Source organism: Sphaeramia orbicularis, chromosome 15 (genome assembly GCF_902148855.1).
Source record: "Sphaeramia orbicularis chromosome 15, fSphaOr1.1, whole genome shotgun sequence".
Taxonomy (NCBI): domain Eukaryota; kingdom Metazoa; phylum Chordata; class Actinopteri; order Kurtiformes; family Apogonidae; genus Sphaeramia; species Sphaeramia orbicularis.
The window spans coordinates 42,178,839-42,203,178 of record NC_043971.1 but is presented as its reverse complement, the minus strand read 5'-3'; the positions used below and the strand labels follow the sequence as shown (position 1 = coordinate 42,203,178).

Genomic DNA, 24,340 nt, shown 5'->3' with positions numbered 1-24,340 from the left:
GGTAATGTGGCTGGAACGGGAGAATTGGAGTTCAACACAGATGCAAAAATTTCAGTTAGAGTAAATCATGTTGAATATCTGAGGATGTTAAGGACATGGGGTTGTTGCAGGGTTTCAGTACCAGCTGCAGTTTGGAATTTAATTGTGAAGGTTAAAATTGGTTTGGGAGGGTCAGGAAAAGTCAGTTTTAAGACTATAGATTTATAGGCTCCATGTGTGCTCAGGGCTGACATTGAACGGATGGACGGATATTGACTATTCTCTGTTCTGAGAGCTTAGGCTTTGTTCACATGAATACATTTTTATTCTACTCTGTATAACTCTAGCTATATTTCATCTATCATCCACACTAACCTGGCATTCTGCTGCTAGCCTGTCCTGTTAGTCTTGGTGTTTTATGTATTTTAGCTAGGCCTAAATATTAATTAATATGGGAATTTATTCTTGTGTTTTGATCGCCCTGTTTGTTTAATTTTAATCTTTTTTTTTAAGCTCCCTTTTCTAGCTCCCTTTTGCCAGGCCACGGTTGCAAATAAGAATGTTTTCTTAATCTGTCTTGCCTGGTTAACCCCTTTAAGAATGCCATAATAACAGGCCACCTAGGTGTCTTCATGTTTTCCATGCAATAAAAAAGTGTCAGAAAATGTTTTTTGCGCCAATTCTTTTGCACCTTTGTTTTCATGAAAAACTTAACTTTCAGTATCTGGCTATTAATTATCATTATTATACATAATAAAAGCTTAAAACAGTGTGTTTTAGGTAAAAAGAAAAAAAAAATGAAGTTTTTAGCATATTTATTATCAGAAACAATGGTAAATGTCCATAACAAAACTTTTTGAGATTGCAAAAAAAACCCTTTCAACTATTTTACATCTGGTCAAACATGCTTTTTGGTCTTGAACATTCAGTATCCACATTATGGCTTCAAATTTTTTATTTCCAGATGTTGTTGAGCCTGTGTGGATGTCTCTGTAACAGTCCCTTTCTACTTGTAATAGAGTCCCACGTAGCTGCCATAAAGTGTTATACAGTGTTGGAAAGCTCAGGATCTCAACTTCCCGATGCCGTTCGAATTTTGTAGACAGCGCAAATGGCTCAGGAGTGATAGCAATTTGAATGCTGTAAAGTGCAAAACCCAGTGCCAGAGAGACAGCCGTTGTCAAAGGGTTATATAAAATTTAAAAAAAAGACATTTTACAATCCCTTCAACTTTTGGAAACACTGCTGACCCTGTTGTAGCTTAGAAACTTCAGCATTGTGTCGTAATATGGATGAATAAAAACACACACAGGCATTCTGTCTGCGTTTTGGGTCTTATCACTAACCAGGTATCCTTCCCTGATTCGACTGAAGGATGATGTAACTTCACAAGCATCCTCTGACATTCAGTCCAGTTTCGTTTCCTTCCTCAGTGAGTGTGCCCTACAGTTTATGTAAGGCAGAAAGCCAACTACAGCGGCTAGCATAGATTCAACACAGACTTACCCGTGTTTCAACTCATAAGCCTGTTTTCAGTTTAATCTCTGTGGATGTACATCTAAATTTCAGTCGATATGAAAACAGACGGTCCAGGGGGTTACTGGGCCATTCAGACAATGTCTTTATCTATTTTCTGAAGAAACATGTACTGTACTTCATTTCTTCCTGCTGATTTGTTTTTATTTTTATGTTGCATTTCCTTGTGGATTATGTAGGAGTCAAAAACATTACAAAAACAGAAAAATGAGCCCATATTTTAAGCTACAAACAGAGCTATGTCCTGCAAGTAAAGCGCCGGCAGCTCACTTATGTCATTTTTTTTCCTGGGTTCTGATATTCCATCAGCGAGAATCTAACAGAAGATGACCTCGTTGTTCTACAGTTTTATTCGGCCGTGACAAATCTCATGAGCTGCGATTCCGTCAAACACACACAGTCTTTCTTACATTTCACTTCAGCGCTCTGGTAACCCGAACATTACCGAGGCGAGGTAACTTCACGAGGACTAAATCCTTGAAAGAATGCACAGACTTGTTGCTCGCTGTAATTCTCCGGATAAGAAGCCATTTACTCTTTCAGTCTGATGAAGCAATTTAGCCGATAGAAGGAGCCCCATGCTGAGAGGGATCTCAGTGGTGGGCTCCATTGTATAGCTCTTTATCAGCCCTTAAGAAGCTTTATTGTGATTTACACATTAATGAGCATTTATCTGTTTGCTCACGCTACCACTTCAAGGACAATGTTCCTCCGTTTTCAATGGCTGATCTAAGCGATACACATGTGAAACTGACATTTCTTCACTCAACTGTCTTTTTTTTTTCCCTTGAGTGAATGTGTGTTTGATCACACAACTAGGGCCGCGTTTCTGGCCCTGCGCCCAGATCGATGAGCAGTGGTCGTAGCTGGTGAACTGAAAAGCAATAGCCAGAGGTGACTGTCTACCCACAGTCCTGTTTAAGCCTCTGACCCGTGTGTTCTGTCTCAAACACAGAGTGAAGAGAGGTAGCGAGTGACAAGGACTTTAATCTCTGGCGCTGGCCCCTGACGGACTGAACAGCTGCCTCGGATAACAGCTCGATTCAAGGCTACTGCGACTACAGCCTGGGAGTAACACTTAAAACTGCAAAAATATTCAAACAGGGTTAATACATGGTTTGTACATATACAGATCCATACATATGGTTTCCTTTTGGTTTCTGGGTAGAAACATGGGATTTGGAGCGTCCCAAGAAAACGTGATATTATTTGACTATTATTTTGGTCATTAATAATGTCTAAAAAAGCAAACATGTTGTAGATAAAGCCAAAGTGAAGTAAATATTCTAACTGCAAAGGCAATCCTGCAAACTTTTGTGAAGAAATAAACTGCATGCCATAAAAAAATGCCAATTCAAGTTGAACTAAATTATATTTCGACAGCTCTAACTGTCAAGGTTACAACAGTAATGATACTACTGTATATGTGCTCAATAACAAATCTGGGAAGCATGGTTAAGGCCTCTCAGCATAGTTATTCATTTGGTGGAGGTGTTGCGAAAAGACACTTGAATGCTGTGCAAGTGATACAATGGCATATATTTTCATTTGCGTGAATATGAAATTGCAGGTAGGTGAGACACGTGCAAATGCAATAGCTCTACCCATGTTTACGTACAGTGTTGCTTTACTATACCATCTTTGTTCACTTGCAGTATCCTAAAAGAAGCCTCAGAAGTGGACACAGGATCTTAGCCTTTCTCTCTAAACGCATTTAATTATTGTTTTGCTCACATTGCCTAAAAAGTACCTGAAAGACCAGACCAAAAAAAACCAAAACACATAATTAGTGTTTGCATACCGTCAGACATCCCATGAGGCTTTGTTCGAAAGGTCGCTGGAAGGCCCGGGGATCTCCACACCAGTCTAGCAGTTCTGTTGCCGCTGAGTGGAAGTTGGCCGGGTTTTGTAAGTGCTGTGCAAACAAGGGTAGAGAGGCTGCCATTAGAAACAATGGGGAATAATGAGCGTCATTTTTTTCACATTAAGTACAAATTGGAAAAACAGTGAAACCAAATCATTTTGTAGCCTTAGCACTCTCCCTCCAAACTGGCTTGATTTAGTGTCTTGTGTTTCTGCACAACCCTGTAAGGACCTCGAATCCCTCCGATGTACGCCCACTCAGGGTTCCGCTGCATTGTGGGAAGAAGATCACACCCATATCAACAATGATGCCAGTGTTTCTTGTTAATCTCTCTTGACAACACCCAGCCCTCACCCCAGTGAACCACACAGCAACCAAATCTGTTCCCCTCCAATCCTCCTTTTCCTCATTCACAGCCCATTCTCTGAATGTAAGAGAGCCTCGGCACTAGAAGTCCACTGCCTGGCTTGGCTGTGCACAAAGAAAACAACCTTGGTACTGGCAGCTATGTGTGCAGACTCAATACGGCCGTTGGTGTGTTGTCTAATCTCTTTCTGTCTCTGTCCGTCTTTCTCTCTTGTTCACTGAGGCCAGAAACAGTTGAGTCTTTTCTTCCCAGTGTCTGAAGGCTACTCAGGCTGGCAGGACACAATAAGCGGTTTTAAAATTGGGCTCCCTTTTTCTTCACGGCTCAGGAGGTTAATAGCTCCGAAATGGCTGCAGAGCTGCGGCTTGTTCAGTCGGCAAGATTGAGCCCACTTGAAAGCATTTATTATTCTCATCTGGAGCCCAAGCGTTTTGTTTTGTGCCGTCTCGTAGAGAAGGTAGGACTATTGTCTTTAGGGGGCAGCAGAGGTGAGTGTTTCTGAAAGGGCAGCTTTTTGGCAGTGTCAGACAAAAGGGCCCCAACATGTCAGGCCCGCAAGCCGCCTATGGTGAGCTCCCAAAGATATCATGAGTTTCAAGAGAGGCCTTGAGTGACTCATCTTTTGTGATTTGAAGATTAGGCCTTTTAGAGTTAGCGGCGGATTCTCACATGGGTCTGACTGATGAAGAGGAGCAGGGAGGGCCAGGGAAAGTGAGAGATGCTCTTGCTGACTGAGAGGGAGGAGAGGAGCCTGTTCTAGATGAGTGATATAATCTGGCATTATTGCTGCTTGATGGGAGGCGTATCAGCCTCCAGCGCAAGAGGAATCAGAACTAGCGCAGCAGGGGCTGTCTGTCTAGATCTGAACTCACAGCTCCTCCTGCTGCAGTGCTTGCCACCGACTGCCTGACAACCTCGACTCCAGTGTGAGGGGGAGGACAGCAGAGTGAAATAGCTGCACTGAGTTTTAGGAGCAAGAGGAGGAGGCAGAGGAGGAGGAGGATGAGGCTGGAGCTGTTCTTGTTGTTGTTGCTGTTCAGGGTTGGATGAGGACAGGAACAGAGAAGGGGGGGGGGGGGGGGGGGGGTGGGTTGAGCAGCGACAGCAGTGATGGGGTTTCAGTAGACAAACAGCCAGACATTTGACAGACTTTCCTCTGTGAGATGACGGACCAACTACCCAGTTTTTTTTTTTTTGTTTTTTTTCCCTTCAGGCCAGCCAAGGATCAGGTTGTTCACTACTTACCTGGCTGCCTGAAAAACAGCATAGCACCTGGCTCAGTGCCAGCGGCTTTCCCCAAACCAAAACAACACCCCGCTGGCAGCGAAAGCCACAAGCCCAGAGCTCACTGACTAACTTTGCACCTTTGAAGTCAGGTTTACTATGAGTCATATCACTGCCTGTGCAGAGTATATTAACCAAATGACAATGACTGCATTTATTAGGCTAGACGCGTAAACTAAGGCTTTTAAGGGCTTAAGAGTGACGCCAAGGAAAATAATTAAGAGGGCTTTGTTAAATGTGTGGTGTCAGTTCCACAAATGTGCTATATCAGAAGAAACACCTAATAAAACCCATAATAATGTACAATGACAGTGATGGACTGAATGTCAATACCTGTTTTATACTGGAAACCTGACTGTTGCATATTCATAAAAAAAACAAAACAAAAAAAACAAAACAAAACATGGCTAATTCCTGTCACCACCATTTCAAAACAATGTACAAAAGTGTCTAGGATTTAAGAAAAGTATATGGTCTTAGGTTTTACAGTTAATTATATCAAAGATTTCGTAATGAGATATTTTTCTTATTAACCACTTAAACCCTGGGCCATTTGATTCTACACAAAACAATGTAGTAGCTAATAGCAGAACATATGATGCATTCTGTATTTGTGCATTTTGTCATCTCATTCAGTGAGTTTTAGTGGTAGAGAAATAATCAGAATCAGAATACTTTAGTAATCCCAGAGGGAAATTGTTGAAATACTTGTACTACAGGATCTGCTTAGTGTTAGCTTAGTGGTGCAAAGTTTGTCTCTTGGTCTGTTTTATTAAATTATTCATGACATATGCTGGTCTCAGACAGTTAGCTTGTTTTCAATATTTTTCCATTTAAGCATTTGTTGTTTGAGTTATGTTCTGTTTTCCTTTAGTTGACATTCTTCTGGTTACTTGGATGTATAGCATGTGTGTTTTGCTACACAATAAACACAAACAGAACTGTGGCAGCTTAAACTCGAGGTTAGCAGATACATAAAAAGGCTGATGTTACTGATCAGGAAGTAACTCAAACATACTGTAATGGGCTAATTTTGGGTAGCATTCTAACTGTATCTTACAACTGGCGATTTTACACAAGGTAGCAAAATAGAGTATTGTATATTATACAATAGTCTATATAGTGCTGTATATAGAAATACTATATTTGTGGTTTTTCTAGTTATGTTATACAATGTATATCATAACTAGTAAAACCACAGTTCACAGTATTTTACTTAAATCCCAGACACTGATGTAGATTTGTTCAAAACGCTGGTGACACTGGTGCCATTTTCACACATGCGCAGAACAAATTGGAATTCCAACACGGATTGTTTAGTGACAAGCTGTTACAATGCTGATGGGAAGCGGTTCAATTTGAGCCTGTTTAAATAAAGGTTATTTAGAGAGACAAGGTGGCGCGGTGGGTTGTTAACGAAAAGCAGGAACCGGAAAAAGGGAAATGTCACCTTATAATCGCAGGCTCACAGCTCCATCATTCACTGATTCACTGTAAGGCATGGTGTCATATGGATGTTGGGAGATATAAAGGATCACACCCACACACATAAACAAATAAACCCACAGCCTGCCAGCCAGTCAGCTCTCATAGACTATTAATCACAAGCAGAGGCGGTAGCCCTAGGTTATGTCTGTCTGTCTGTCTGTCTGTCTCTCTCTGCCTGTTTCTGTCTGTAAGGAGTCTCCTGAAAGCTTGCAGTCAAGGAAGCATTTAAGTAAAACCACAACAAGGACATGTATACGTCAAGAGTCAGGAACATGATGTAAGGCAACACAGGACCAGGAGGGGAGGGGGAAAAAAGAAGAGAAGTCTGTAATGCTGTTTGGTGCTTTGAAGTCTTGTCTTCTGTTCATTGCCAGATTTTCTTCTTTATGTCTGTCTGTCTGACCCTGTGCAACATGATCTGTGTGACTGCAGCTAATGACCGGAGAAACTGATGGCCATAAAAGGAAAGGGAAGGAGAGGAGAGGAGAGGAGAGGAGAGGAGAGGAGAGGAGAGGAGAGGAAAGGAAAGGAAAGGAAAGGAAAGGAAAGGAAAGGAAAGGAACTTCATTACTGCTGCTACAGTTTCACAGATCATGGGCTTACATTGACAGTGTTTCTAATAATAAATTTACCTCCCACTCACATGAAACAGGGCAGATACTGGGTCCAAATCATCTCTATAGCATCACGAAAATGATTTTAAATAAAACAGGAGCTGTGCATGACTGTTATGTCGTGTTGCATCTGATTATGAGCGATAGGAGTTGCAAATAAACAAGCAGCAATTGCATTATTATTAGCTATTATTTTCATGTGTTTAAGCCTTTACTCAGTGTCAGCATTGGTGAGGTGACAGAATAAGGACAAACATGCAGTTATAGACTCTCAAACTATTGGACTGCTGTTTTAAAGTCATGGGACTAATCATTTGGTCATCACCATTTTGTTTTTTTGGAGTCAGAAAAGGCCATATTTGGATGAGAGGTTGGAGCAAGGTAGAGGTGAGGAAGTAAATCTCACAAAGCTATCATTAATGCTGCCAAAGTCGGTCTTGCTGGATGTATTCTGCCACAATAAGGGTGAATATTTTCTGACCAAGACATATGCATGTGCTGTTTTATTTTGTATGGAGTTTCCTCATATGCACGTTCCACCTAAAGAACTTCTCTCCTGAGACTATTTTGGAAAGGCACCAAAGCACTGCCGCACCATCTTGTGCTCAGCATCACCCAATAACTAGCCAAAAACCCAGATTATTTTTACCCCTATTCCAGAACAATAGTAAAGGGTCTCAGACCTATCTGCAGCACTGGCACAGTTCTAACAAAGTGTGAGGACAGCTTTATGGCAGCATTATCATGCATATCCAGACCTACTAAAAATGCCAACTTCACTGCAAAGTGGGGAATATTATGTTAAAAGACATCACATAATTTAAGCTACTTGATCAATTCTAACATACAGCGGTGCTTGATCAAAGTAATATCAGCTTTACATAATACATGAACACACCAACAGACCTTTTTCACAGTAGGATAACTGAATTAATCCTTAATTAGTTAATGGAGTAAAATTGTGCTAACAGGCCAGCTTTTATCGCTGAATATTAGCGGAACTTATAAATCACAGCTACAGTTAAACTGTCTTGAGGAAAAAAAATTGTTCATGTTTCATTCAATAAGCAGAAGCTAGAAATGTCAGCGGAATGAACTGAATGAGCTGAAAGTAACACTTAGCCTTAAAACTGCATCAAGAGAACACCAGTACATTTACTAGAGGGTTCGAGGACTGCTGGGTAAAACATATTGACTTATTATTTACAGAGAAGCTTTTCTTTTTTTTTTTTTATTTTAATTTGGCAGTCAATTGGAGACAGGATGTTTTGGAGACAGAATCAAGAAGTCGTTGACATTCATGCATTGACTTTGAATTTACAGCTACAGTTGCAGCCCTTCGCGTGTGACACATCTCTTCAGCTGGATTCCAAATGGGGACCATAAGGTTGATGTTTGTTGTGTTAACATAATGAGGTTCACAGAAACACACCTGTTTGATGCACAGCAGCCTGTCATTGGTCTGCTGGATGTGCCGGTCCATTGACGGTAACGTGTTCATCTTGATGTCTCTACCGGAACGCCATTAAAGTTCTTTACTCTGCAGAGACAAGAGGAGAGGTACATGTGTTAAAACAAGTTCCTGTCATGTCACCTGTGTGTGTGTATGTGTGTGTGTGTAGCCTTGCAAGTTCAATCATTGTTTACCAGTTGACAGATCTGTGACAACAACATGACACCTCAAACAAGGAAGCGTGCTCTTTATGTACTGACTCACTGAAGGGCGCGATCTACCTCAAGTATTGCAAATATGATATGTTGTTTTGTGTGTTTGTTTTTTTTTTGGCAAATGCATGAAAACATGATCCACAATTGCACTCATACTGCAAATAGAAACATTGAAGGACTGAAAGAAAACTTTATTGCTATGAAGAAAAAAAAGCACACATTGCAAGATCCACCACGACTGCAAAAAACAGGAGAGTGGCGGTTATCTTGCTCTTTTAAAGTAACATACCTCACAGTCAAGGTTATCAGCATGACATAGACAACTAATTTATGTCCACATCTACCAGGAGATAAGGCAGGGTTACAACATCTTTCTCTTTATTTGTATCTATTGTCCTGATCCAACTGTGAACCTAAAGAATAAGACCAATTTAAGCCTCATGCTCCAAAACTCTGACCATCTAAAGGCGATCTGACGAGGCTGGATTAACAGGTATCGTGCTGTTTGACCACCGAGGCCTCCATCCCTCACCGTCTCTCTGTGTTTATCTCAATCTGTACTGGTCCGCCTTACATTCCTCCACACAAAAGGCAAAGTGCGAAACCACTGGTGGTGGAGGGGGAGCCAGGACTCAAGAAATCTGCTCAGTACTGATAAAAGGTCCCCCAAGATCCCCTGCTGTGGTAAACAGAACAGGAGAAAGAACACGAAGGAAGTGTTAGAGCCCAGCCAGAGAGTTTTCAAGCATAATGCTCAGTCTGGTTGGCTTATCTTGGGAGAGAATATTGCAAGAATGCGGACTCTTTCACACATTCTTCAGAACATGTAAACACAAAAGCAGGGATTCTTCACTTTGATTAAGCGTAAAGGTAAAACTTCAAAGTAACACTTAGAGAATAAGAGTGTATTACTAATCCTTTGAGTTTAAGCAGAGTAGAATTACCTGGAGTGCACTTAGAATGTCTTAAACATGAGTGGGTACATTGCTTCTATGTGTTACGAGGGGAATTGATGAGGCAGAAATGTGGTCAAACAATACTCAGCCAAATGTTCAGGTTATTCAGATGTGATGCTACAATGGCTGTACAGTTCCAGCATAAAAGCAAAGAGGCCAAAAATTTTCAGAACAACTGATAGCAATGATTATCACGGTAAATGTCATAATGTGTCAAGTTTATACCCTGATATTTGGTCCTAAGTAAAAGTTGAAAAACCAGATGATAATTTGTGGTATGTCTACTGATAAAAGACTAAACAAGACAAAAATGACTTAAATGATATAAAAGACACAAGTTGTAACCAGACCAAAACACGTATGTGGATATTGTGCTTATTTTGTTCATTAAATTCATTCTTTTATTCACTAAATCAAAATAAACAAAAACTGGATTCTTACACAGCAAGCTGAAAATGACATAAAACATGGTTATTTGTGGTTTTACTGCAGACAAGCAGTGATAACAGTGATCTAGTCTAAAAGTACAACAGCACAAAATAAATCCAAAAGAGAAATGTACTGTGCTGTCCAGGGTTGAAATGAGCATACATATTTGTTTTTCATTCTCTTTTCTTCAGATACAAGAAAATATGTTGAATATGTCCAAAGCCTTAAAAGACACAAAAAAACTGAACTAAATGGGTTGTCAAGGTTAAAGTCACTATTTAGTGTGACCCCTGACCTCATGACAAGAAACAGCGCAAACAGTCAGAAACATCTGGCATGTGTTGAATAAAACATCAGAAAAGTAATGCAATAAATCTCATATTGTCCGGTTAAAGACATGTTAAATACCAAATACGCTAAACACTTTGGTTTAAAGAAGCTGTTTTGTACCTTTAAACTTTGGTTTCTCCAGCTGTACATACTTCACATACATCCAGATCGGATCTAAATACAGACACTGGAAAATGCATGTGTGTGGACATTAGAACTTTGGTTGACTAACAAACCCAGTGTTGGCCTAGACCTTTCAGAGTATTGGATGCATAATGTGCAATGCATGATTTAAAACTCCATGACATTAGTGTTTTATCGTCCAGCCTTTTACAGCCAACTGTCCATTGTGCAGACCCATAACCATCTGACGAGCATGAACTCTGGGTGGCCTACTTCCACAGTGCTGTGGTGTCACCCACTGCCCAGTAGATGTCTCCCTCCCCTGCTGTTAACCAGCCTGTCCATTCCACTCACTACACCCACAGACCAGAGAGGGCTCCTTTAAGCCCTGACAAGTGCTACAAATCCCCCTCTGTGGCCAGGCAACTCCACGGACCGCTAACAGGGCACGCTCCGGCCTGGCGCTGGCCATCTGACCTTGTGGCTATTGATTAACTGTTTCTCCTACAGCAGTTCCCCTTCCTGCTGTCCCAACACAGACCCACAGCCAAGACCAGAGAGGAAAAGGCAGGAGCAGGAGGAGGAGGAGCAGGGGAAGGAGGGTTAGGGGGTGGAGATAGCTGCCTCTTTAACCCTAGGCTCACTTCTTTTTTTTCTTCCCACACACACACACACATACACACTTGTCAGGGCTTTTGTCCAGTGTTGAAAAGACGGGTCTGCCAGTTCTGGGAGGAAAATGAGTGAGGTGGAACTGCGTCTATCAGGTCAATCCACCTGACAACCCCCACCACCTCCCATGGGAGAAAATTATGTTGCATAACAGATGATGCTTAGGTGGAAACATGGCAGAGCCTGTGTACTATCAAAATAAAGCGCCGTAATCTGTCATCTCATCAGAAAAACATGTTTTTACAACGAAATGTCATATCTGTTTTCACATCTCAAAGATTGACAGCTGACAGGTTGACACAAATAAAAAGCAGAGGACTGTGATTTCTTTCCTTTTTCAGTTTTTTTTTTTTTTTTTTTTTTGGGCTGCTGCTGCTGCTGTTGTTGTTGAAGCGTTGCACATACTGAAGACAGGCCCTGCTTAATCTTTATTGTCTTCCAAACATCTTAATCAGCTCCACTCAGCACTGCTTACCAGAGGTGCAAAGCAAAGGATTACACAGCCAATTATGGTGTGCATATTACAACCTCAGTTTTAACAGCAGTAGGAGGATACTGTGAATCACAGCAGAGTAACAAACCACAAATAATACTAACATCTGAGGAAGCTTGTCTTTCTCTTTCTCTCCTTCGACTCTCACTTTCATTCTCCCGAGCAAAACAAGCTGGGGGAAGTGGGGCAAGAAATAAGTGCTCAGAAACAAAAGCACAGTAATATGAAAAGCAGTGGAGTATGGCGGGAAGGGGGCAAGAAGGGCCAGGCTCGGCCGGGGAAAAGGGAGGGAGAGAGGAAAAGAGAGTGTGTTGAAATTATCTCTTCATTATCAGCAGCCGCACACACACTCATTCATTCACACACAAGCAGACACGGAGTATGATCATTCATAGCATGAGTGATTTCTCATTTCAGCAGACAAATGACTACACACCTCTGTCAAGTACAGCTTGGTCTGTGAATGCAATCAGTCGGTGGGGGTTGCATGAAGCCGCTTACACCGGAGCCAATGATACACTTTAACACTGAGCACAGAATAAAGGTGGAGGAGAAGGAGGGTAATATCTGTCTGTCTGAAAGCATGATGCTGAGGCTGCAAATACCGGAGCATCCACATCTGTTTTCATTTTAAACCAACAAAAACATAAGGAAAAGCATGGCTGAACATCACGCTGTAGAGCAGGTAATTATCACACTTTAAATAACTGCTGTAGATGTAAACATCAACACAAACATACATTTCAGAATCCAGTTGTAGAAGTCATAGTAAGTGTTAATAGGTAATAACAAGGTTATTAGTGCTTTTAAGGTCTTATTAGCATGATTACATGTTACTTAACTATAGCATCATTAAGACATTAACCGTTTGTGGTTTGTGAGTGTGTATAAGAGACTTAACGGTTTATAGACTTTATAGACTGTTTAACACCTTAGGCGTCTCTTCTAACAGTATCACACACAGAAGGCTTTGCAACTTATTTATCAAATGAATATTAAATGTTTTCAAAACTTTTGTTGCTTTATTGAGGATATGTATTGTAATATGTATTTATCAACACTTTACTGCACTTTTTAACATACAATAAACACTTTTATCTACTAGAATTGTTAAAACATTTATTTTTTTTGGTTATAATGCAAACACTTAAAACTTAAAAGGCGATGGATTGCTGCAGAATGCTGATAACAGACCTATGCATTTCGTATTCTTGTTTGTAACACATTTAAATTATCCATATAGTTATGATAGTCTTTATTATACAGTTGCATAGATGGTAGAGGTTTCTATTATTTGTACTAATAGTTGTAGTACTAGCATATCCACTGTTAATACTGTAGTAGCAGTATTAACAGTTATGGACATTTGCCATAGCTACTGGTAATTATACTAGCACCAGCTGTTCTACTTTGTAACAGTTCTAGTTCAGTATACTGTGCATGCATGTGTATCCCCCTATCCCCACCTTCTCCTCCTCTCCCCCTTTTTCTCCTCCTTAACCCTCTCTCTTTTACCCCAGCTGGTCAAGGCAGACGTCCATCCTCCAGGAGTCGGGGTCTGCTCCAGGTTTCTGCCTGTTAAAGGACATTTTTCCTCACCACTGTCACCAAGTGTTTGCTCCTGGAGGATTCTGTTGGTTTCTGTAAATTGACTTGAGAGTCTGGTTTCGACCAGCTCTACATGTAAAGCAACATGAGGTAACTTTTGTTATGATTTGGTGCTATATAAATAAAATTTGATTGATTGATCATTTGTCATTGTTAAGCCTATACTAAACTTTTGTTGCTTTATTAAGATTAACCGAGTTTAATACGCACTGACCAGCACTTTTTTAAACAGGTATATTTTTAACACTTTTAAGCGTTAATAACAGAATTGTTGATTCCTTAGAAACATTGAAGTGTTTCATTGTTGTTTACAACACAGTTTTAAAAAGACTAAACTTTTTCTCTTTTATTAAGATTAATTCATCATTTTCATGCATTTACCAGCAGCTAACTATGCTCTAATTAAAAGTTAAGTGTGGTTTTTGTTCATTCTAAATGTTTTTAATTACATTAACTACACTCATATATGCTTCACTCTCCTTCTAAATAAAGCTCCACCTCCTGAGACATAATAATGGGACTTCAGTAACTAATACTTATTACAAAGGCTTCAGTGTGTTAAGTGTTGCATTCTTACCTCCAGGACTGTGTTTCCTCTTTTCATGTAATTTCCTGGTTTAATGGAAAACCATGGCCTATCCTGTGTGTAAAGTGTAGAGGGCAGTGCAGAACAATAAGAGAAGCAGCCGGGTGAGCAGTGGCCAGAGATCATGTTCATTATTCAACCACAGTCTGGATGTAAGCATGAGTCCTGCTCTGGACGCAGCATGGTGCCATGTCTACTCCTCCTCCTCCTCCTCGTCTTCAGTTATTATGACCGCCGTCTTTATTTCTCTCACTGACACCATGTGCTTTTCGCTCCTCTTTTCTATAGCCCTCAGACATCATTAGAGCCACCCAGCATGCGACTCCTTTCTACCACCTTCCATTTCCCTTTCTATCATTTTCTTCTTTGCTTCGCCCTGTCGCTCATATCTCAACCTCTCCCCCTTCTTCTCACTCCCCCTCTCCCCCTCCTCCTCCTTCCTGAGGCCCCATGCGGGAGCTGCCATAACAGGAGGTGGAATGGATTCATTTGCTCTAATGTGGTTTGGGCTGCAGCGTGGCATGGCGCAGAGTGACACTTTCTCCCATTGCTCAGAGCTTCTCTCTGGCTTTCAGTGTCTGCAGTTCATATGTTTTCAAACAGGCCAATCAGCACCACTCAGCGGTGCAGGCCCCTCCACCCTCCACATCCAACCCCCTCACCATGTCTCTAAAAGCCACCAGACCCCTCTCTCATACCCGCACTATTACCTTCCCACACCACTTTTTCCACTCATTTCCCCTGTTTCGTCCTGTCCACTCCACTCAGAGTTACAGATACAACATTGTAGTTTTGGAATTTCACATCATGATGAATGTCTTTATCATGTTGCATATTGTTCTTTTGTGTTTTGTGTTTATTTGGTTGAGTTTTTCAGCTAAAACATTGACAAAAAAACAGTCTGGTGTTTTGATATTTTACTCTACTTTATTCATTTATATGTTGATGCTTGTATCATGGTAGCTGTTTTGAATGGTCTAACACTTAATTTCTGAAATATTCTGCTGCTTAATAAGTGTTCATTATGTATCAACCATAAGCAGAAGGTTAAAAATAAACATTTTCATCTTTTGGCAAGTTTCATTATAAAGTGCATTTCATACACAATTCAGTGTGCTTTACATAATTTTACATAATTCTACATAATTAACTATACGTAATTAATGTGATATTAAATAATAAACAAAGAAAATGAATAAAATAAACACTAAATCACAATCTTGCTATGTCTTCTACATCACTTGCATTTTTTAAAAATATTATTTGGGTTCTGGTCTTTTTGCTTCTTTTATGGTGCTGTTATCTCTTTGCATTCGTTATTTTCTTTGCGTTGTCACACATTATACGTGTTTGTTGTCACTCTTTGGTTATGTCTGTCTTTTACAACCTTATCTTGTTATGTCTTCAATGTCATTTTTGTCTTGTTTTTTTTCCATTTACAACTCTCTATTGCAGTGTTTTTGTCTCTGCCACTTTTAAATCATTGTGTTATGTTTTTTACAATGATTACATCATATTCATCTTGTTTCATTATTTTCATTTTCATCTTGTTGCATCATTTACAACACTTTCATCTCATTACAGCTGTTAAAAAGTATTCACATTGCAAATAACCTTTTGTCTTGTTATGTCTTTTACATTATTTACATCATTTTCATCTCATTTTGTATTTTTTTTTTTTTTTTACAGTTTTTGTCTTTCACATTTTGCTTTTGTGTCTTTTCCTACATTTTCATCTTATTATGTCTTTTACAAAGCATTTAAACCCAAAAATAACCACTTGGCTACTTTGGCTTTCACTCAATACCTAAAATAAAATGATTATTATCAGTTTCCACTGATTTAAAACTTTTTGTTCCCATCTTTGTCTGTATCGCCCAGCCCAATCTCCACTCATCTTCATTTATTACCAGCCCGTATGCACTTATTGCATCATCATTTCTGCCACTTTTCCCCTTATTTGCCACTATTTTGTCGACTTCCTGCTAATCCTCTCCTCTCTTAATCTCCCCTTTCTCCTTTTCACTGCTCCCGTCTCAGAAAAAGCCAACTATTAGTCATATCACTCCCTGCGGCCTTTATAAAACTCAACCCCTCTCCTCAACATCATAACCAGTCGCCTCTATAAAAATGTGAAATGATTTGTCCCTGGGGTGGAAAAAAATAAACTCTAAATGTTGCTGTTTGTTTATCTTCAGTTTTAATGTGACAACCACAGGAGCAGCGGGCAGCTATGTGACACCCAACACTGCAATGCAAACAGCTGTGATGTGGGGATATGTGAGCCGCTCTGTTGCATCTATAAATATGGAGCTTCAGTTGTGGAGTATTGCAGGTATGTGCCACCAGATACCCTCGGGAGCAGCCGATTATTTCACTACTCAATATGTAAGATAAAAAAAAAAAAAAAAGCATGGTCTACTGGAGGATGGCAGTCAAGATTTCAGGGTGCTTGCTCTTTATCTAAATAACAATTCCAGACGTTTTCAAAACTTTTTTTTTTTTTTTTAAACTCAAGACCTTGGCTTTATGTACAGGGTTGTCCCAAAAAATTTTAAATCATTTCTCCTGACCATGCAGTCACTCCGATGTCAATTTTATTTTATTTTTTTTGGGGGGACACCCTGTACTTTTATACTTGTGAGCCTACTTTTTTAGTTGAAATTGTACCTGTTGCGTGTAGTAAAAAAGTTAATTTTAAGGAATGTATGAATGAATGAATGAATGCACATTTTGCAGTAAATTATATTTTACTGACAGAAACATTATCAAAATATATGAAAATCACAAAAGTGGATGGATATCACACAAACAAGTTTCACGAGAATCATTCCAGTACTGACCAGATAGTGAAATCATATCAAGTTTTTTATATGCTTTCCCCATGTATTCCTTATCTTACATAATCATGTGCCTTCATTCATTCATTCATTTTCTGAACCTGCTTTATTCTCACTAGGGTTGCTGGAGCCAATCCCAGTTACTTATGGGCAAAGGCAGGGTACACCCTGGACATGTTGCCTGTTGATCGCAGGGTTGACATATAGAGATGAACAATCACTCTCACATTCACACCTATGGGCAATTTAGATTAACTGACTAACCTATCACTGCATGGCTTTAGATGGTGGGAGGAAGCCAGAGTACTCTAAAATTTGAAAATGAGATAAACTTTTGTCAATACTTGATTAAGACTTTCACACAAAATTCCAGACTTTTCAAAGTCTGGAAAACAACATATCAAAATTCCATACTTTTTAAGACTTTCAAGACCTGGGCAAGCAACCTGAGATTTGGATTTCAGGGATTTCAGTTAAGAGATTAAACTTTTTAGATCTCTTGTTCCCATTTAAGTAGCTTTAAGATCAAACTAATCTTATTCTGTGCCATATAACAGTAATTCCCAGGTCTTCATTAAGGCTCTGTCAAAGTGAAACCTATTTTTCAGGCTACAACCCTGCATAAATGAGATTTATTTTGGACACATTTCCCAATAAATTCAGCCCGACATGTTTGGTATCTTTGGAAATGATATGATCTGCACTAGAATGTCAAATACATTTCTGTGGAAAATGGTTGGCTAAACAGCACCGGATTGTTTTGACTCACCTAACAGTGAGCTGCTGCTTGGTAACGGGTGAGAAAGTCCTATATCTTGAGAACATTTTGTCCAGACTGTGGGTAGTGACGGTAGTGCAATAATACTTTGGGGTTATGATAGTGATCAGTGATTACATTTTATATATGCAGACACATCTGTAGCACAAACTGTGAAAAAGAGCTGGACAATGAGACCAAAAGTAAAGAGATGCTGCTGGAAGTAAATTTAGCTTGAATTTAGCTTTCTAAATTTTTCTCTCAGAAACAAGGATACCTGCAGTGCAGCCAATCATCTCAGGGTTTCCATTATGCACATTTTGGGACTGTTTTGGAATTTAACAAAATGTCATGAAATTGCAATGACATGACTCTGGAGATGGTTTTTAATGTGAAATGACAGATACAAGATGTGGAAATGAGCCAACATCCTGCTGAGATGAGCAATACATACACAGAGAAGGAGAGGAGACAAGAAAAGGCAGAAAAGTGTGTCCAGAGTCAAATATTCTATTAGATTTTAACTTTTATGCTCCATAAAATGATTGACTATTGTCTCCAGTTGATTCAGTGGCTTACAAATGAAGAGTAACTCTTTATCTTAATTACCGTTACACTTCTCACACTTGCCGGCGGTGGTGTTCCGTAAATTGGCTTGAGCGTCTGGTTCCAACCGGCTCTATATGTAAAGTGTCATGAGATGACTTTTGTTATGATTTGGCACTATATAAATAAAATTGGATTTGATTCGATTTGGTGTTTAGGTATTTGTCTTATGTTTTCAGAAAATTTAGGTACTGGGTTGTGGACGCCCATCCACAAGAACAATTTACGTACTTCAATAAATCTCATTTACCATGATTTTGGTCCATTTTACTATGACATATTTATATAAAAAATTGGAAACGCATTAATAAAAATCTAAAAAGGGCTAAAACAAAAGTTCCAAACAAGCACTGGGGGCCACTTTTAATTACTTAAGTATTGATTTAACTAAATCTGGATAAGTGGTGTGCAAAGTGGACAGGGTGCTGCACCTAAGCCTTGGAATGATAGGGTAATCCTACATATATACTGAGTTGTATCTTCTCTTTAAAATATAAGCAGTATTTATATGTAGCTTTTGTCTGAATTGACAAAGCTAACAAATATTATGCACTATTAGGCTACAACTAATGGTTATGTTGGAAAGCTTGTTAAGTTAGGGTAGACATGCTCATTATCCCTGCTTGCTTAATCATTTTTAAGTCCTTGTCATTTCTTACTCTTTAATACATCATGTAAACTAACATAACAGAGAGATAAAGCATTAAGGAGTAGTGTAATGTTTGCAGTACAGAGCACAGAATAGATCTACTTAAGGAAACAGAAATAATACAGACATAACTTTAGTGTTAAATAAATGTGCATTGGATTTTTTTCAATGTATCGATGGTAATTGGCTCCTTCTGTTTCTAAACAATCTACATATTTGCCATTGAAAAACCAATATGAATTGACCACTGACCAATAGTTATCACCTTCAGCAGCTGTGCATGAGAAATACTCATAATGTAATGTGAAACATGGAGAGGAAGCTTTTTGTAAGATCAACTATCAAAGAGACCATATTTATGATCTTCCATTTGCCTTTAATGGTACGTAATCACAGACTGTACTTAGGTACAATTGCTGATTATTTTCACTAATGAATTAATTATTTAAACTGAAGTCTGATATATACCATAAAGTAGTAGTGTTCAAGGTACTGGTTTTGTGTGATCGACAGCTGAAAGTCAACATGCATTTAGTTTAAGATTTGATTGATTCAGTGAGCTGAGTAAACGACATGCCACAACAAAACATGAGCTGACATCTGAACAATATGTGTGTGATTCAATCATTTATCAAAACACTGGTCATACAGTTGTGTCAGACTGAGACTTGACTGTTATTTAATCACTGTGCTCTTTCTGTGGATTTGTGTGTGGTTCCCTGTTGATGTTTGCTTTCATGTTGTTGTATTTATTCCATCTCCAGTGCAGTAATAGAGAAAGGCCATCTATCTAACCGTAAGATACAAAATCAGGTCATCCATGAGCAGAGCGGAGCTTGAGCATCACATGATGAATGAATGAACTCCTTATTCCATACAATGTTCCAGTTGCTGAGGACTATAAATACCAGCTGGAGAAGATTGTATGTCCTGGCTGCCACATACGATTTTCCACTGTCACGAAAGGCAAGATTCTATCACTTGTGATGCACAAGGGGATGAAGGCAGGGTGTATGTCTGTATGTGTGAGTGTGGACAACACAAAGCCAGCGCTGTGTGACTGTTATCGCTGCACCAGACCATTGTAGGACAGCCTGAAGTGTTGAACGCTTTTAAGTCAAAGAATCCATAAATCTAAGCAATATTAAACAGAGTAACAGCAGTCTAGAACATTTTCAAAGACGAAATATTCTCAGAGAAGCGGGAGCAGCAGGACAAGAAAAGCAGATGAGATGAGGAGAGGAGCTGCCAGTGATTGACAGTGCAGTCTGACAGGCTTGTGTAAAGCTAACCTTATGGGCCTGACTCCAGCAGAGTTGTTAGCTCACACACTGCCCCCTGTGACTGCTGAATGGGTAAACTGACAAATTCCATGTCCTTCGGTTTCAGCACCAGCAAACTGCTGACCCAAATGCAATTAAACAACATCCAGCGGGGTAAGTGTAACACACTGATGTGCAGTAGCATATGAATGTACATGTGATAGTGTGTGAGGAGAGGGGATGAAGTGTGTGTGCAGGAATAAGAGAAACAGAGACAGAGGCAGAGAGTGAGTGAGTGTGATTCAATCTGCTCAGTAAGCCATGAAATGGTATTGGTGTCATTAGGGAGAGCAAAAATATATCTGTGCCAGTCTGCCCTCTACTCCCTTTGTCTCTGACACTCCAAAAGTACAATCCTCACACAAAAAAAGCAACCAAGTTCAGCCTTGCTGCACTCTGTAGAACAAAACGTCCTATGGTGCTGTAGCTCTTGCTGAGCCACCTTTATTCTTTGTTCTTAAAAATTGATATTTTTTTAAACACCTAAGTGAGGGAAAAAAAAAGAAAGAAAAACACGGCCTTGCTTTCTATTAACATCAAATTGATTGCTAAATTACAAATTACAAAAGCTGACAATTCAACATCCGAACAAATCACAGTACGCAACAACCCCAAAGGGTTTTTTATGTGAAAAGTACAATACAGATTTTTTATTTGCTCTTGCTTGACAAATAAGTACTGAAAATAAACACATCAATAACAAGTATATTCAATCATTGGATGAAAAATATTAAGGGCAACATATTCCCAGTTAAGTAGATGCTTATTAACTTAGGTGTTTTATTCTTAAATGGCTTATTCTGCAAATACAAGACCATCAACAGTTGTCCGACAATGAACTCTTAATCACTGCTCAGGGAAGTAGTTAAACACGATTAAGGATCACAGTATGTTTTCTTTCCAATTTATTTTAACAATTATTTTGTGTACTTACACTGATTTACAGTCAGCCATATAAAGCAATGAGTGTTAGTTAATAGCTAATAAAGCCATTATAAGCCTTTACCGGCCACTCCTTAATTTTGTTATGCGTTAATAACACCATATAAGTGTTGATATTAGCATTATAGGCCTGTTTAATATTACATTATAAGACCCTCAGAAACAGTTACAACATAATCACCTTCCTATTATCATCCAAACTATTTGAATGACTGTGTGTAGTAGTGAGGAACATGTCCATTAACTTGTACAAAGCTAGCAGGACAAAAATGTCAAATGTCATCACTCTTCCCATGTGATTTCCAGCATTTGAGATTAAGCTGCTGCTCTTTAAACATCATAACTTCATTTGTCATCTGTCATTATCAGTCAGCAACAGGCTTTGGATATTCCAGTTATTACTTGCGTCAAAAGTTTTTGTTTACAACATTTAAAGGGCAAATGTTCCACTGTTCACTGCTGATAAATGGTTCTTCATTAATACATTAGAGTGTCAGGAATATAAGAATGGCTATTCTGGTATTTTCTCCTTATAAGTATAAAAAAATTGCAATTATTAGATAAAATGTCCTTACTTAAATATGAATCAGTAGTAGGTAGGAGGTTATTGAAGGAAAACTATTACTAAACATTGTAGAATAAGACACTAATTTAGGTGCAGAGACCAAAGATTTTAATATCTCAAAATAGAGCAGTGTCTCGTTCTTTATCTGCCACTGGTTGAAAGGACAGCGCCCTCTAGACTCTGCACACGCCACATGACACATTCAAGGACATCTGAAGAAGACTGATGTTTGCCAGTGCATGCTCCAGCTCCTCTGGTGTAAGTACAGTCTGTGCAACCACTGATGCAAACAAATACAAACAAATCATGTTTTCAAGCATCACACACTCGCGGCGAAATCCCTTTGACAGTGGATTTTTACTGAAACAACTAAATAACCTTGGAGACAGCGAGACCTTCCTGTGCGGGTGGAGGAGAAAATGATGCACTCATTCATCTTGCTCTCAGTGTGTGTGTGTGTGTGTGTGTGTGTGTGTGTGTGTGTGTGTGTGTGTGTGTGTGTGTTTACATGTGCACCACTGTGTGTCAGTGTGAGGGTTTCAGTAGCAAACAACACAAAACATCTGCTTACTGTGAAAATGAAACAGCCTAATGGTGTACGCAGAGCACCAGTTTTATTCACTGAAGGGACAATTCACACAGGTACTATTTGGCACAGCGAGCGCACAAACCGCCGCTGAAAGGCTAATGCACTCCACTGCAGCTTTCACAGAACACAAACTCACTCTTTGTGGCACAAAGCACTCTGGCAAGGTATGATCTCAAGTATCAATAGACAAAGTCCACCCTACCAGCTTATTTTTCAGCATAAACACAGTAGTGCATTTCATGCTGAAAGAGTATTTAATGCGTAAATAGGGATGTTTAAGTGTGAACGTGTTTCTGTTTTATTCTGCTCTAGCCCTGCTCGGCTGATTCTTTGGATGTGCAGGAAGATGAGATAGACAAATAGATGACAAGAGAGACACGGACAGAGGTAGGGAGAGGGAGAAAAACACTCACATCACATATTTCATGTAGTGGGAGGCAGGGAGAGACGTGCAGGGAGAGATAGGGGGAAATGGTTGGAGTGCAGGAGAGAGAGATGGCGAGAGGTCATCCCTGGGTAATTTGTTTTGGTCCTCTCAGAGCGCAGACACACAGGGAGCAGGTAAACCAATTACAGTGTGACATGAATCACTAAAACCTACAGGCAGCCACACAGCTAGCCAGCAAGTCTGCGAGGTGGCCAGTGCCGGCCCAAGCGCGTTCGCCGTCTTTTTCCGTGAGCCCTGGTCGATCGCAGCAGCCCGCGCCGCTCGGTCCTCACTTGACCGTGATCTCACATCTGGAAGGAACTGATGAGAGAAATAACGAACAGGATTTTCCCTCCGCATCGGTGCTGAGAGATCCTGTGAGGCTCTGAAGGTTGATGGACGACCAAATAAAGTATGTGGGCTATATTCTGTGTGATCTTGGCTGCAGGGATTCCATTCAGCCACAAAAACATCAGTAGCTGCGTTTGTGTAGACCCTAATATCCCACTAATAATCAGAACAAAATTCCAGTTGGAATAAAAATGTAGCCTCATGTGACCACCTCAAACAGGAGACACTGGTCCAATCAGGGATGAGAAGGGTGGTGTAAACACTGGAAAAAATTAGCACCAAATAAAGACATAAACAGTTAAGCTCTTATTCGTTCTACATGCATGGAAGATTGGAGCGTAAACTGAAGTTTGTGTAAATTATTCAGTATTTCAATTCTTATCTTTATTTTAATCAAAATATTACACATCCTTTAGGGGAATACTGAGATGTACCTGTACTTGTATGTGTTGGCCCAATGTAGGGGTAATATTAAGTGACCAAGACAGATAGAAACATGGAGATAATAAAAAAAAAAAAAAAACCAAAAACTGTTGAATGGCTGGTACAAGGTTTTACTGTTGAGTATCTAACGATTGTTAAACGCCCTTGCTCATTGAAAGGCTGCAAAAATGAATGAAGAACTGAACAAAGTTGGAATCCACCGAACTGTCGACTAAAACTACAAACCCTAGAGAGGTCAGTCAGTCTTCTTCAGAACCACTTTATCCTCGAGAGGGTTGCGGGGAGGGTGTTGGAGCCTATTCTAGCTACTTATGGGCGAAGATGGGGTACACCCTGGACGTGTTGGCATACAGAGACGAACAACCAATCTCACATTCACACCTACGGGCAATTATAGCTTTAACCCAGGGTACCTGAAGAGAAAATGCAAACTCAGAAAGGTCCCTGGTGTTGGAATCAAACCCAGAACCAGGACAGTGCACCACCTGGAAAGGTCAAAATGGCAAAAGTGGTTTCGACTTATCACAGTAGGAGGAACCACTTTGCACATGTCAAAAAAGTACTCCGATTAAATCCTTTGGAACACATCAACACATCTCATCAGACTGCTTCATTTGGTGTTTATAAATCATTTCAGTTCTGTTTAAGAAATGGTGTCCATATAACCATAGCTAGCGAGCTCAGCCTCTGGTGTTAGAATACAAGTAAACTACTCTGAATTACACTGCATATGTTCATTGTTTTGGATTACTATAACCCATAAAGACCCAGTGCTACTTTTGTGGCATTTCACAAATGAATTTTTCCTTCTATTTAACCTTTCTTAAGTAATTTATCACTGCTACATCACT

At 39.7% G+C, this 24,340-nt stretch overlaps 1 protein-coding gene across 2 annotated transcripts in view; it reads right to left on the bottom strand.

Moving 5' to 3' along the window:
• Window positions 1-24,340, bottom strand: part of zmiz1a (zinc finger, MIZ-type containing 1a) — a 150,200-nt gene that overhangs the window by 39,609 nt on the left and 86,251 nt on the right. For both annotated transcript variants that reach the window (XM_030155484.1, XM_030155486.1), the window contains exons 4-5: window positions 8,565-8,672; window positions 3,317-3,430 (exon numbers count right to left, since the gene is read on the bottom strand). In XM_030155484.1, the coding sequence (XP_030011344.1) occupies window positions 3,317-3,430; window positions 8,565-8,633 (183 nt within the window). In that variant the 5' untranslated portion in view covers window positions 8,634-8,672. The remainder of the gene's footprint in view (window positions 1-3,316; window positions 3,431-8,564; window positions 8,673-24,340) is intronic.